Source organism: Microcebus murinus, chromosome 17 (assembly GCF_040939455.1).
Source record: "Microcebus murinus isolate Inina chromosome 17, M.murinus_Inina_mat1.0, whole genome shotgun sequence".
In the NCBI taxonomy this organism is placed as follows: domain Eukaryota; kingdom Metazoa; phylum Chordata; class Mammalia; order Primates; family Cheirogaleidae; genus Microcebus; species Microcebus murinus.
This window is the reverse complement of record NC_134120.1, coordinates 34,654,046-34,669,165: the sequence shown is the minus strand read 5'-3', so window position 1 is coordinate 34,669,165 and position 15,120 is coordinate 34,654,046. Positions and strand designations below refer to the sequence as shown.

Below are 15,120 nucleotides of genomic sequence, written 5' to 3'. Positions count from 1 at the left end.
GGATGAAAAAAGAACTGTCAAAGAGGCGACTGTGTGAAAAGCTCTTCATCCACAGGCATTTTCAACACCAATGTTCAGTTATTGTTGGAATGTAAGGTGTTATTGTATGTGCTGTGTGGTATAGGAAGAGTGAAGTAAATGGCAGAGGTTGACAGAGGCCAAATCATGGAAGGCCATGCTAATTTTATTAACTTATACAGTGCATAAAGTATAAGTCTAAAATTTAAAATTACAAAGGTTTTCTACAAATCAATAAGAAAATACAAATAACCTATATTAATCAGGACAGAAACCCAATTCAATTATCTTAAACAAGAAAGGGACTTTATTGGCTCACAAAACTTTTAAGTCCGGAGGTAGGGCAGGCTTTAGGCACAGCTGGATCTAGGGCCTCCAGAAAAATGACATCAAAACTTAGTTCTCTTTCCATTTCTGCTAGCCTCCAAGTTTCTCCTCACATAGACTCTCTCCACATGGTTACAAATTCAGGCTTATAGGGTCCTTGGTTCCTAGGATCTCCATAAAGCCTTCTTTCCAGTAGTTCCGGCAGAAGTTCTGTTGAGGGCTCTCCTTAGCCTGGCTTAAATTATATGCCCATTCTTTAATTGCTGTGGCTAGGGAGCTCCGGGACTCAGGAGCCCAGACCTGGTCATGGCTCACCTAAGCCACAGGGAATGGGTTCCCCACAATAAATAAAGGTTCTGTTACCAGAAGATGGGGAAAGAGATGCTGAACAAACAAAACCAAGATATCCACAATAACCCATATGAAAAGCAGGTAAGGATACAAACAATCCATGGTAAAACTATAAATAGCCAATAAACATGAAAATAACCCAACCTCACAATTTTTGATAATCAGGGAAATGCAAAATATGAAAGGATTCCTTTTTCTTTTTAGCCCAACAGATAAAAACTATCAAAAGTAGGTAAGGCTATATGGGGAAACAAATACTTTTCATACAACTGGTGAAAATACAAAGTTATGAAGGCCTTTGGGAAGGTTAAGGTAGGTCTATCAGAGAACAAACCCTTAGACCCAACAATCCACCTTATGGGACTCCAGCCTAAAGAAACTCACACACATGCACAAAGACATCTCAATCAGATGCTTACTTTGGCAATGCAATAGCAAGAGAAAAAAAATAAGGGAATATTTAAATAATGGTATCTTCATAGTATTTAATCCTATTCAACCATAAAAGAAATATAAAGACCTCAGTATGTTTTTGAGACCCCCCCCAAAGAATGTGAGCTACAGAACAATACATATATATGATCCTATTTATGTAAAAATAGTGTTTTTAAGGGTATGTTCATATGGAAATGTATGGAAAAGGGACTAGAAAGGAGGTATGCTAAACGGCAAGAAATGGAATGATTGGAAACACTGGAGAAAAGGGTCTCTCCTTGCTCTTACACTTGTGTATCATTTAAGTTTTGTATGAGTAGTCATTTATCCTTTCATAATTAAAAAAAGATGGACAAAAGCAATTCATAACAGGAAATGCAAATGACCAACAAACATGAAAAGATGTTCCTCCTAATGAAGAAATGAAAGATAAAACAAATTTTGCCTATCAAATTGGCAATTTTAAGAATTCAGGATTGGCAGGAGTGTAAGCAAATAGGTGCCTTTACTGTTGATGGAGTTGTAAATTGGTACAATCTTTTTGGTATTTCTCAAAATGTCAAATGTGCACTCTCTGACCCAAAAAATCCATTTCTAGCTATTTATCTTACAGAAATACCCACACAAGTAGCAAAACACATATACAGGGATATTTTACTATACCTTTATCTATAATGAACCTAATTATCCATCAATATGGGGTTAAATAAATTATATTCATGCAATAGAATAATATGTTATGAAAGTATGTAGTTATGAAAACAGAATGGCTGTATCAGTGAGAGGGAGGAGAGGCAAGTCTCAGTGTAATACATGTAAAATGAGGGTACGTCCTACCTCTTATGGTTGCTAAGGATTAAGAGTCAATCCACGATAGAGCACTTCAAATAGTGCTCCTACACAGCAACAAGTGTCAGCTATTAACACATTTTTGATTAAATATATATATGCCTATATCTGGAAGAACAACAAACCAAACTATTATCACTTCTGGGTAATACTGTAAAAGGAAATGTCCTTTTTCATTTTACATTTCTGTACTGTAAAAATTCAAACCAGCATGTTTAATAGCTTCCACATTCGTTAACCATAAAGATAAAAGCATAAAATTTATTAACCAAGGCTTAACAGCCATCACTCATAACATAGTAAATATATCACTGGAATCCACAGAACTAGATTTGAATTTTAGCTCTAACTGGCCACATGCAAGTCACATGATCTCTGAATCTTGCTTTCCTGATCTACGAATGTAACTGAGATAGGTACAGTTTCTAATTCAATGCCTGATATGCTGATTATTTCAATTCATGTATCCCTCCCCTTGATTTACACAAATATGAGACATACTGCTAAATGAACTAAGTGTCAACTAGGTGTGAATGTGGAGAGCTTAACCTCCAACAAAATCAGAAGAAAATTTAGCAGCAACAAACAAATGCTCAGTGGCCAGGTTATCAGTAGTCTGCATGCCCTAATACATCTGCTCATTTGCTAACCAAATAGATGCCCTGGCTATGCACCACTGCATGGCAACTGCCACATCACCATTTCAATAGAGGTTGGGCACTCCCCCAAATTGCCTTATCTGCATGGGTATAAATGAATGTCTGGATGAAATCATAAATCACTAAATAGTTATTAAAATCAATTTGTCTAATGAGGACTAAGGTTAACCAAGCACACATTTCACCATGGCCTTTTCCTGTGTACCACCATCTTATCCCTTTTCCCCCACAGAGCCTTGCCTTAGCTCAGTCATAATCCCTTCCAAACAATACACAGGTATTAGAGCTGGCAAGACAAAAACATATTTGCCAACTCTAACACTACTTTTTCTATGCTCTCACATTACCAAATATCTTTGGCATTTATGAAAAATCTACCACAAGGAAGCTTCCTTGCATAAAGGAAAGTTGTAAGATCTTAAAAATGTGGCATTTCAGCCACTGAGAGGTTGCTTCCCTTCTTACCTACTCTGATAAAAGAATTCTGTCATCCCCGCAGTCTTCCAAATATGCCACCTCAAAACCTACTTGGAAAGAAGCCAGTTATAAATAAATAAATCAATCAACTCAAGATGATTTTATCTTAGAGCAGAGGAATTTATAGCTTTATTGGACAATGACTTGCTTCCTCTCAGCCATAAAGAGAAAAAGACCCAAACAAAAGTCCCTATGTTTTCTTGTATAACTTAAAATACATTATATCATACTACATATTTATACTTCAATAAATCTTAATCTATAAAGCACATTTCTTATTATTATAATTGTTATCAGAAAACCTATAAACAAGTTCCATTCTTCCTCACTTCTCAACCAGCTGGCCTTGCATTTATTACTTTGCTTTTTAATAGGCTCATGCAAATCTCACCTTCCATTTTTCGACTTGATCCAAGCACCAGATATAACCAAAATCTCTGAACTATGAAATACTTGTAATTCACATGGGTCATTTTCCACACAATGATACCCATTATAAAAAAGCATTTTCTCATTTTCTATATTTTACCTTCCAGAGTTTTCCACTAAACAGTAGAACCACAGTACTTGGGATTCTCAGCCAAGGAGTATATAATCCTACTACTACAATGTATTACTTTAATACATTTTTAAAAATGTGTTAAGACTAAAAATTAAAAAAAATAGTTCAATCAATTCTCATAGTTAATAAACTAGTTAAAGGTCTAGTTGTAATTTTTTAAATAGAATAGTCCATTCAACTTAACATGGAGGTACAACCTCAATGCTACTAGAGATTGATTAGTTTTTTTAAAAGATTCACAAACCTCCAAGCTCTGATATAGAGTATCTTGGACTCACCTCTGAAGAATGCTGGAGAGCTGGCCAGTTCTTTGAGCTAAGCCCCTCCCCCCCTCAATATAATGCCCTGGTAAGAGAACTATGGCTCTGGGAATCTCAGAGGTGACCTCCCCAGGGAATGCTCAGACAAGAGGAAGAGGCTGACTCATGTGAAACAGCTTTGTACCAAACCCCCTATGATTTACAGTGGAAAAAATACCTACCTATTTATGGTAGGATTACAGTACCTAGCACAGTGCCTTATCGGTAGAAAATGTTTAATAAATGCATGGCTGCTTTTTTAGCCTGGTATTCAACCCTTTTGTACCAAAGGAATAAAAAATAGCAAACCTGATACTTGTATACCTGTCATGGAATTTTCTGTCCTTAACAAAGATAAAGGCAAATAATAATGAATTAGATCTTCAAGTCTTTTTCTAAAAGCCAAGACAGACCATTACCCTTATGTTTACATTTGCCCTTCCAACACTGACATTCACTACAAATTCTCCCGTTATAATTTCCACCTTTAAAGTTTTATAATTGTTTATTGTTCAGACTGTTTTTTAATGATATATGGGAGAACTTTATTTTCATTAGTAAGATGCCTCCAAATTACAGGTAGGATGAGTGGTTTTTGAGTTTTCCTGCAGGCAGATGACTGAATTTAAATAAAATTCTTGACATACTTCAATTCTTAAATCAAAGTATTTGCATATCTTCCCGCATCTAGGTGTCCTATTCATTTTTTGATGTTTTGTTAGCATCATTTATTTGAGATCTATGGCTCATTTTACTTTTGAGGCTTTTAGCCATCCTTTATCTTCTATATTCTCAAATGCATATTCAAATTCAGTAAAATGAACACAAGGGCAAATTTTTAAAAGATGGTTTTAAAATTGTTTCAGGTGGTTTTCAGACTTTATAACTCCTATGTTGCCTTTTAATGTAGAAGGGAATGTATCCTTATAAAAAGCATTTCGATGATCAACACAGAAATAATTTGCCTAAAAAAGGGAGACTTTTAAGAAAGGAATAAAGAATCAGGTAGCTCATTATTTGGAAAAGTAATAGAGAATATAAACATTACAAAGAAAATTTAGGTATTAACACCTGAATTTAAAATTTCAGTTTCTAGGCAGGTACGACACCATTTCTTTCAAGATAAAATAATAATGGTAAGTGAAGAATTTTTACATTTCCCAGTAGATTTTCTGACAGTCAGTAGGGAAAAAACTATTCTGTATCATTTCATGTTTTAAATTTTATCTTCATTTCTGAAGAAAAGACCTGAGTGCTGATTTTTTTTTTCAATTTCTTAAACTTTCACAACATTCAGAAGTTTTTCTGCATTGTGTCTTCTCTGATGTCTAAAAAGATTGGAGCTTTGACTATAGGATTTCCCACACTGAACGCATTCATAAGGTTTCTCCCCAGTATGGATTCTCTGATGATTAATAAGCCCAGAATTCTGGCTAAAGGCTTTCCCACATTCAAGACATTTGTAAGGTTTTTCTCCAGTATGGACTCTCTGGTGTTGCACAAGGATGGAACTTCGGCTGAATGCTTTCCCACACTCAACACATCCATAAGGTTTCTCCCCACTATGAATTCTTTGATGAAGAATAAGGGCTGAGCCCTGACTGAAGTGTTTTCCACATTCATCACATATATGTTGTTTCTTTCGTGAGGGATTTCTCTTTCTTTCAAACCTGCCCTTGGGGAAACAGCCTTCTCCATATTTAAAAATTTGAGGAACACCTATATTGAGTATGCCAGGAGCTTCATGAGATTCTACTGCCGAAGGAGTCTCCTGCTTTGGTGCTAGCGCTCCATTTTCAGTCCTAGCATCATCATCTGAAATAAACAGAAAATGCAAATATCACTCATTACCTATTCAGTAAAAAAGGATTTTAAGAAAATTTTTTTAAAAAGTGAACTAAAAGTAAATAGCTTGCACAAATCTATAAACAGCACTCTGAAAACTGGTGTTAAAGTTGCATATTCTCAAAAGAGAAAAAATGAAATGACTGATTATGAAGTTAATGAGGTAACAGCATCATAACAACATAACAGGTTTTATCTGGATAAAACATGGGCAAGTAGGTTATAAATGGTAGTCAGAAAAAAAAGAGCAGAAAGATAGTAGATTCTAAGATGGTAGGGACACAGTCAAAGTGATGTGCCTAGGTCTGTAATTTTGTAATAAGAAAAATAAAATTATATTAAAGTGGTTATTCTGAAATGAGCAAGACAAGGCAGGTCACAGCCAAGATTAGACTAAAAGCAGAACATGGGAATTCTGACAAGAAGGGGCTGAAGATAAGCTGGGGGTATTATGTGTTAACCCAAGACATGACAATTAAAAATTCAATATGCCCTTTATAAATAAAAGTTTTCCAATAAAGAAGCTTTCCCAGTTTGGTATTTGTCATGGTACTTAGAAAAATGGCTATTCCAAGCCTCAAGAGAGTTATGTCCAGTGAAAGAAAAGCCTAAATTACCAACATGAGGTACCATCATCCACCTGCAGGCACAGGTAAGAACAAGTCTCACTTAAGACTTTCCTGAAACTTCACACCTTAAGAAGATACAGTTCATACAGGGTGAACAGCAGCCCTCAGAAAAAAGGAAAACAGTAGATGATTAACAAAAGGATAAAATCAGAAGATAAAGCTGAGAGAGAGAGAGACTGAAAGATTAGAGGGGGTTAGTAAGGCCTGGAGACAAAGAACAGAGAAGTCAGTGTGGATTAAGTAGAGACGAATCACACAGAAAAAAATGGAATTTCCCAAGTGTGGAAGAGACTAAACTGCTGAAAGGAGGCTATTAAAAAATATGAGAAGTTATTCCAAAATCAGAAAGAGCAAAAGTTTTCTACCCAAGAAAATACCACTTCCAAAGATCAAGGATAGTGGTTCTCAAACTTTACTGCACAGAAGAATGTGCCATATAACATGTAAAACTGCAGATTCTCAGCAGACTTCAGCCCCACCCCAGAAGTTATAATTGTATAGCACTATCTCCACAGATGGGAAGAAACCTGCTGAGACCTCATTCTGTGGCACGCCAGTATTATATCCAACTCCCTCAAGAAATGATTCCCAAAACAGATCTGAACAAAATTTCATTGTAATTCATGTAAATATGAAAAAGAAACCCAGCAGTTTTAGGAATATACTGGGCTGTATCAAAGTATACATGTCAGTACAGAATTATGCAGGAGACTGAAAAGTAAAAGGATATAAAACAAATGACAAGCAAAATGCATGTAAAAGAGAGGGATCTGGTCTATAGGTGGGTGCTGGCTCAAAGTAAAGCAAATGCTTGTCTGACATGGATAAGTCTTCAGAAAACAAGTTAAAGGAAAGAAAAGGCTGAAGATGTCAATGGCTAGGAATAAAAGATTTGAGGCCAACAAATCAACTATTATCAGAAAATAATCAAGATCTATAATGTTTCCATGTCTCAGGAATCAGGTTAAGAGTGACACCCCCACAAGAACAAGAAGAGTTTTAGACACAAGGTACATATTTCACCCTCCAGCCCACAAAGAGTTCTGGTCCTCACCACAGTGCCGTAGGGAATGGAGCTCCCAGGATGCCCACTTAAGCTGGTTCTCCACAGCATCAAGCTCAGAACTTGGTACTCCCTGAGCTTCTTCTTGAGATACTATCTCCTCTACTAGCACTTCCCGTTTTCGTCGACGGAGAGAAACCTGGAAACAGTAAGATATGGTTCAGGGAAGAAATTGTGATGAGAATCAGAACTAAAAACACATAAAAGAATCCACATAAAACATATATTGCAAAGGCTTGGATGGCAAAGCAGCACAGATCGTGAGCAGTAGGGGGATGGGGAGAAGGCATAAACATAATTCTAACTTAGTTGACTGCAATTAATTCAGCAGCTTTGCCTACTGCCATGCCAGCGGTTTTTACCCAGGAAAGTGACACAAGCAGGCTCACCGGCTGTCCAGGGTCATCAAGTTCACTTTCCAAATCCTCCAACACCGTCACTGCCTCCTCTCCATTCTCTGGATGATGATCGCGAACCCAAGTCTGTAGCTCCTTGGGTAGGATGGCAACAAACTGCTCTAGCACTACCAGCTCTAAGATTTGTTCTTTTGTGTGTGTCTCTGGCCTGAGCCATAGACGACAAAGTTCTCGGAGCTGGCTCACAGCTTCCCGGGGCCCAGGTGAATCCTGGTATCCAAACTGCCTGAATCGCTGTCGAAAAATTTCTGGATCAGGGAGATGGTTCCAGGGGATACTTGATCCCTCTTCGCCATCAGGATCCTCCTCCAACTTCACTCTCAGAATTTTTTCCTCTTCATCTGGATTTGGGATTATAAGTATTGAATCTTCTTCCACTGACTGTGCAGACATCCTGATTTATAATACTTCAAGAAAAGACAATCAAGGCAGAATATAAGCCTTAGGGAAATACCCCGTTTTCTTCACAGGCAACCCTGAGGCACAAGGAAAAAAAATATATAAATGACTAAATAGCCTAAGAATTTAGACGTATGCTGATAAAGGAAGTAAAAGATATCTATTCTTTTTCTGGGTTAAAAATTCTAATCAATAAGCTATACTAGGAGTTGGCAAACTATAGTTCACGGCCCAATCTAGTTTGCTGCCTATTTTTGTCCAGTGCTTGTACTAAGAATAGTAGTCACAATTTTAAATGGTTAAAAAAAAAAAACCTAAAAGAATATTTCCTGACATTAGCAAATGATATAATTTATGTCTCCATAAGTAATTTTATTTATTCATGGTTCATGCTATAATGGCAGAGTTGGCAGAGGTGGGTAATTTCAACAGACTTTATGGCCTGAAAAACCTCATACAGTCATGCACTACATGTTTAAATCAATAATGGACCACATATACGACATGGTTCCATAAGATTAAAATGGAGCCAAAACATTCCTTTTGCCTAGTGACACTGTAGCTGCTGTAAGGCATTATATGTTTGTGGTGATGCTGGTGAAAAAAACATACTGTGTTATCAGTTGTATAAAAGTCTAGCATGTACAATTATGTATGGTACATAATACTTGATCAGAGTAATAAATGACTACATTACTGGTTTATGTATTTACTATAATTTTTATCTTTAGAGTGTACTCCTTTTACTTACAAAAAAAAGTTAGCTGTAAAACAGTCTCAGGTAGGTCCTTCAGCAGGTATTCCAAAAGAAAGCATTGTTATCACAGATGACAGCTCCATGCATGTTACTGCCCCTGAAGACCTTCCAGTGGGACAAGATATGGAAGTGGAAGACAGTGATACTGATAATCCTGACCCTGTGTAGGCCTAACCTAATGTGTGTTTGTGAGTTTGTTTTTAAGGGAAAAGTTTAAAAAGTAAAAAAAGAAAAAATTTTTAAATAGAAAAAAGCTTATAGAATAAGGATATAAAGAAAGAAAATATTTCTGTACAGCTGTACAATGTGTTTTAAGCTAAGTGTTATAAAAGAGTCAACGTTTAAAAAATTTAGAAGTTTATAAATTAAAAAGTTATAATACACTAAATTTATTACTGATGAAAAAAAATTTTTTTAAATTAGTGCAGCCTAAGTGTACAGTGTTTATAAAGTCTACATGAGTGTACAGTAGGACTTCACATTCACTCACCACTCACTCACTTACTGAAGCAACTTCCAGTTCTGCAAGTTCCATTCATGGTTAAGTGCCCTATGCAGGTGTACTTTTTTCTTTTTTACCTTTTACAACATATTTTACTATACCTTTTCTACGTTTAGATATGCAAATATCACTGTATTAAAATTGCCTACAGTCTTCAGTACAGCAACATGCTGTACAGGTTTGTAGCATAGGAGCAGCAGGCTACACAATATAGCCTAGATACTAGGCTATATTATCTTAGGTCTGAAGTACATTCTACAATGTTCACACAATGATGACATTACCTAACACATTTCCCAGAAAGTATCACTGTCTTTAAGTGATGCATGGCCATATTTACTCTCTGACCCTTTACAGAAAAAACTTGCCAATATATGACCTACTAAGTCAACAAACCCTATCTCAATAATCAAAAGAATTCAATTAAGAACCAGTTCAACTCAGTGTTTTCTAAATGTGCTTGACCCTGGAACACATTGTTTGCAATTCAGGACTGGTATTCCATGACACACTTAGGTCAACTCAAGATTAAAAGCCGTTTTTTTATTTATTATCTACTTTAAAGTAATTTTCTTTACAAAACATTTTTTAAAAAGTTAAAAGATATTTTAAAGATGTTTAAGAACTCCTCAGACTTAAAATATATGTGGAAAAAAATGTTCTTTTCCTCAGTAATAGATCACATAATATTGAAAAAAATCGCGTAATATATGAAAAAACAGATTACATGATATTGAAAAATATATTATTTTGCATAACATGCAAATATCAGTCATCACCACGCCAGAAATACATGTATAGTAATAAACATTAATTCCAGCAAGTTTTATTAAGAAAAGGCACTCTCAAAGCCACCTTCTTGCAGTAGTCCAGTATCTTGTCCTTACACTGGATGACTCACAGGTTCTACCTTCAGGGAAACTGTGCTATTTCTGATCCTTTCCTTAGTATCTGCACTGTCATGCCCGTGCCATTGTTTACAACACATATTAGGAATGAACCATGCAGCTAATCTATGTATTTATTCAAGGCCTAGAATGTGAACAATTACAACTTAAAAATTACCGTAACCCGATCAAGATAAAGACTAGAAATCATAAAAGACCTCATCAGACAGGTAATACATACAGGTTTAATTAAATACTCTGGAGTGTGGTGGCCTTATAAACAGTGTCTAGCCAACAGATTCATTCTTTCCTATTCCAGGAGCCTATCTTCAATGGCTCAAGCATTTCTACATAAAATAACTCTTTTCTTTTTATGTTATACCACACACTACTCGTGGGACATGGAGGGGAGTGCCAGGAGGGCAAGCCCATGGTCCCGACAGTGTTTGGCAGGGGTACCTCGTCTCAGACGATCCCCACCTCACTCCTGCAGAGACCCGCTGTGTACCCCGACCCTAGCCCGACGTCCGCCGGGGCCCTCTTTCCGGCACTCACGGCGGCCGATTTAAGACGACCAAAGGCCACCCTGTGACAACCGCGTCGGAGCCACGGCACTTCCGTCCACGGCCCGCGGGACTACAAGACCCAGCAGCCCCCGCGCAAGGTCCGCCCTGTCCCCACCTCCGCTTGAAACGACTCCCAGAAACCTCCGCGAGACGCCAAGGCCTCGAAATAGAACAAAACCGGCCGATGGGGGAGGGGGAAGGTGAGGGTCGCAGAGGACACAGGGGAAGGAGGGCTCTCCTTGGATGCCTAACAGCCGAGCAGGCCTCCCACCTACACCTCCCCGCCCTCCAACTGCTGGGCGCGGAGACGGCGGCCTGTGCCCCGCGCCGCCCAGGAAGCTCAGGAAGGTCCCCGCCAGGCTTCTACACGAGTTCTTGCTAAGAGGTCCGCAGACCCTAGCTCAGCGTCCCCCTCCCCCTCATACCGTTCCCTCTACTCCGGCGCAAACCTCCGGCTCAGGAACCGCAACAGCTTCGCTGTCCACGGCAGACGCAGAAACGCCGCTCGCAAGCCGTTTCCCAGAAGCCCCCGGCGCGGACTGCTTCCGGTCTGCGGGTCCGAGGAGGCGGGGAGAGGCAAAGCCCGCGTTGCCATGGAGATGCGCTCCGGGCGGGGGAGGGGCGGCCCGACGACAATGACCGCATTGAGGCTGTGGTTGGCCTCCGGCCTCTCTTCGAACAGCCCAGCGTTCTCTGTTAGTTTAAAAGAAAAGAAAAAGAGAAGACTCTGCTATTAAGATAGTCCTTACAGTAGCACAAACCCTTTCATACGCATTATCTTGTGTGATCCTCACAATAATCTTCTGAAAGAAGTAATAATAGGAAATATTTATGAAAGCGTACTACATTGTGCCAGGCACCATCGGGCATGCTTTACATGTCGTTTATTTTTCACAACAACCCTATTATGTAGGAATTTTTATTATCCCCATTTCACAGCTGAGATAATTGGGTCCCAAGTACAGTAAATAACGTGCCAAGAGCTCACAACTTATAAGTGGGAAGCAAGATTTGAAACCAAGACATGACTCAAACCTTTGGCTCCCACCGGTTATGCTACAGAGCTTTTATGATGTCACGGAAACTAGATGAGATGGGTTTGGAAGTGACGTCACAGTGAATTTGCAGAATGCATGATCATCTTAAAACGTTAAGCTGGGCGTTTTATTTATTTTTTTTCTTTAGACAAAGCTTTATTTCTTTAACCAATTACAAATCAAAGAATCTTTGAACCCACCTATAACCTGTAAGCCCCTTGCTTTGAGATTTCCCACCTTTTTATTTTTTATTTTTTTATTTCTGCATATGATGGGGGTACAGATTTTAAGGTTTCAATAAATGTCCTTTCCCCCCCTCCCCCCACAAGTCTGAGTCTCCAGCATGACCCTCCCCCAGACAGTGCACATCTCACTCATAATGTATGTATATACCCATCCCCCGCCCCCCTGCCCTATACCCTATTACTGTAGTACCTATGTGTAAGCTGGGCGTTTTAAACCATAAAACAGCTGCTGACGTGATCATTTAAAAACAAATCGGACCACTTCATCCCCCAATTTAAAAGCCTCCAATGGATGCCCACTACCTTAAGTATGGCATGAAGACTCCCTACATTCACCTGCAAGGTCCCCTGTAGTATGTTGCCTGTCTCCTCATTTGACCTCAGCTCTTAGGCTCACTGTGGCCCAGGATCCTCAACCTCACCGACAGCCTTTCCTCCTGGAAGCCTCCCCAACCCTTCATAGCACTATTAGAAATGATCTCATTTATTTGCTTCCATGATTTTTGGTTTGTAAGTGCCATAAGGGCAAGGATCTTGTCTGTCTTGTTCACCACGGTAACCCCACCCACTCCCAGGATGCTGACTGCCTGGTACACAGGGAACTCAATAAATATTTGTTGAATAAATGAATGAATTGTGGGCTGATCACATTGCTGCCTCTGCTAGGTCACATGTCACACATCAGACACCACACAAAAGAGCTCTGTTGTTTAAGATCTTGTTAGAAGTGTAGGTCCTGCCTTCCAGAAGCATTTCAAGATACTCAGGCTGAGGCTTTTTCCCTCATTCAGGAAAGTGCCCTCTGCAAAGTGCCCCCAGCCTCTGCCCAGGACTTGTGAATGACACAAGTGAGTGAGTAGCTGATGGTATGGCACCACTTTTCACTGTGACCAAGAGCTCATCTTCCCATAACCACCCCCTTCCCGGCACCCCCATCCCCCACATTTGTCTCTTCATTGTAGGAGGCTTCAGAAATCCAGCCTTTTCATTCTACTTGGCTACTGTCCGCAACCAGCTTGGCTGCTCTTCCCATCCTTTCCCTCTTTTAAAGGCTAGCTCAAGGCATTTTTTTGTTTGTTTCACTTCAAGAGTTTTTACACCTAATTAATGTTGGAAAACAAAAATGATAAACATCAAACAAAAACTTGGGAAGTTTTTGCAACATTTTTAGTTGCAAAATTTTACAAAACCCTTTGGCCATGATTGCCTGTTCTATTATTCCTAATTCTTTCAGAGATGGTAAATGGAAACCATAATGAGGTTTTCCTTACCAAGTTACTCTTTTGAGGGCAGGGACTAATAAAACCCACTTTGAAACACCATCCTTCTGAGCCCCACTATGTGGAATTTTTCCTGAATGGTGGCTCTTGTTGCCACCTTAAAGATCTAGTCAAGATAGAATATCATGTTCCTCTGGGCAACCTGAATAGAGGGAGCAGCTCCGGACCAGTGCCTGACAACCTGGCACAAATCCACACAGGCCACATAGGCAAGGCTTGAACTGCAGCTGATTTGAGTTTTGAAAGAACACCTTGTGATCGTTCTGGAACATAAGAACATGGAAGGCTTGCGAGCAGCTACTACAAGGGCCATTTCCCACTCAGCTTCCTGTCTTCCAAGGAGGTTCTCATGAGGCAGTTTCTCATTCCTTCCTGGGTTCTGATGAGCCTTTCTGCCTCTCCCCCCTAGAGTAGAGCTGCTGGCTAGATAACAAGGATTAGCTGTAGCATGCTGTTAGCCCCTCAGCAACAAGGTGTTCCACAATTTGCGTTGCAGTCATCTGGCCCCTCTGGTTTTGGTGTCATCATTTTGTTGTGTGAGACAAAAGCTCCTCGGGAGGGGGCACTTGCTTTTGCTCTCACTGTTTATGTAAGTAATAATCTGCCTAAATCCAAAAGGAGTTCATTTCTTCACCAGCCAAATCTTTCAACCATGTCTTACCTTGATACCAAACATCTGATTCATAATTAATAGTAAAACAAACAGAAAAACAACCAGACAAATACTACCTGGGTGCCATAGATCTAAAGATGAATAAAATGAAGCCATGATTCTTTCTTTTAACATTACTATCTTGTTAAGGAGGCAGACAAGAAAGCAAGTATTCACAAGTTGGTGTAGCAGTGCTACAGAATACCAGAAAGAACAGAATACCAGAAAGGGCACTGAACTGAGGCAGTGTGCAGAGAGGGAAGGGAAGGCCCTGAGATGGAAGAAGAGAGTAAGAAAAGTTTTCACATTGGAAGGAAAGCACAGACCTTCAGATTTGGTGTTATCAGATTCCATCCAAGACTGATCTTTTCTAGGCTTTTCTCTAACATTTATTTTGGAGGTCTCAGTCCTTTGCTTCAACTCAAAAGTATCTCCCTCTGGGCACTTTAAGTACACTGGTTAAAGATTCCAGTTTAGCTAGTAAGTGCACCAGGAGTCTTTTGATTGCAAGTAACTAAAAACCTAACTGTGGCAAGCTTTGTTAGCATCCTACATAAAGCCCTGCCCCTTACTTCAGTACACTGCTGATTCGGGGTTTTTTTTTTTGGGGGGGGGGGGAAACAATGTAACCAGCTCAGCTGTAAGCAATAAATTATAATTGAGCTAAGTTATCCATGACCATTCTGCTTCCCTTTGCCAAATACATACTTTGCCTCTCTGGCAGCTAGGAATGACTGTTTGTTTCAGTCTGGTCAATGACATGTAAGGGGAAGTAGTTTGTATCTTTCCAGAAATTTATCATATTCATTTAAGTTGTCAAATTTATTAGCATAAAGTTGTTCATATTTTCTTAACATCTTTTTAA

At 39.1% G+C, this 15,120-nt stretch overlaps 1 protein-coding gene across 3 annotated transcripts; it reads right to left on the bottom strand.

Moving 5' to 3' along the window:
- Positions 1-302: 302 nt before the first annotated feature.
- ZNF24 (zinc finger protein 24) lies at positions 303-11,587 on the bottom strand. 3 transcript variants are annotated; one of them, XM_012742136.3, is made up of 4 exons: positions 11,467-11,587; positions 7,904-8,406; positions 7,506-7,653; positions 303-5,792 (listed from the first exon to the last, which is right to left on the bottom strand). In XM_012742136.3, the coding sequence occupies exons 2-4, from the start codon at positions 8,321-8,323 to the stop codon at positions 5,254-5,256; spliced, it is 1,107 nt and encodes a 368-aa protein (XP_012597590.1). In that variant the 5' UTR covers positions 8,324-8,406; positions 11,467-11,587; the 3' UTR covers positions 303-5,253. The 3 variants fall into 3 exon arrangements, with proteins under 3 accessions (XP_012597590.1, XP_075849648.1, XP_012597592.1); XM_075993533.1 differs by having other exon boundaries at positions 7,904-8,337; XM_012742138.2 differs by having other exon boundaries at positions 11,491-11,587.
- Positions 11,588-15,120: the final 3,533 nt, after the last annotated feature.

Coding starts and splice junctions, on each gene's coding strand:
- ZNF24 (XM_012742136.3), bottom strand. CDS start 8,323: ATGTCTGCACAGTCAGTGGAAGAAGATTCAATACTTATAATCCCAAAT. Junction 7,654..7,903: donor TTGATGACCCTGGACAGCCG/GTGAGCCTGCTT, acceptor TACTGTTTCCAG/GTTTCTCTCCGTCGACGAAA. Junction 5,793..7,505: donor CCATTCCCTACGGCACTGTG/GTGAGGACCAGA, acceptor TGTTTATTTCAG/ATGATGATGCTAGGACTGAA.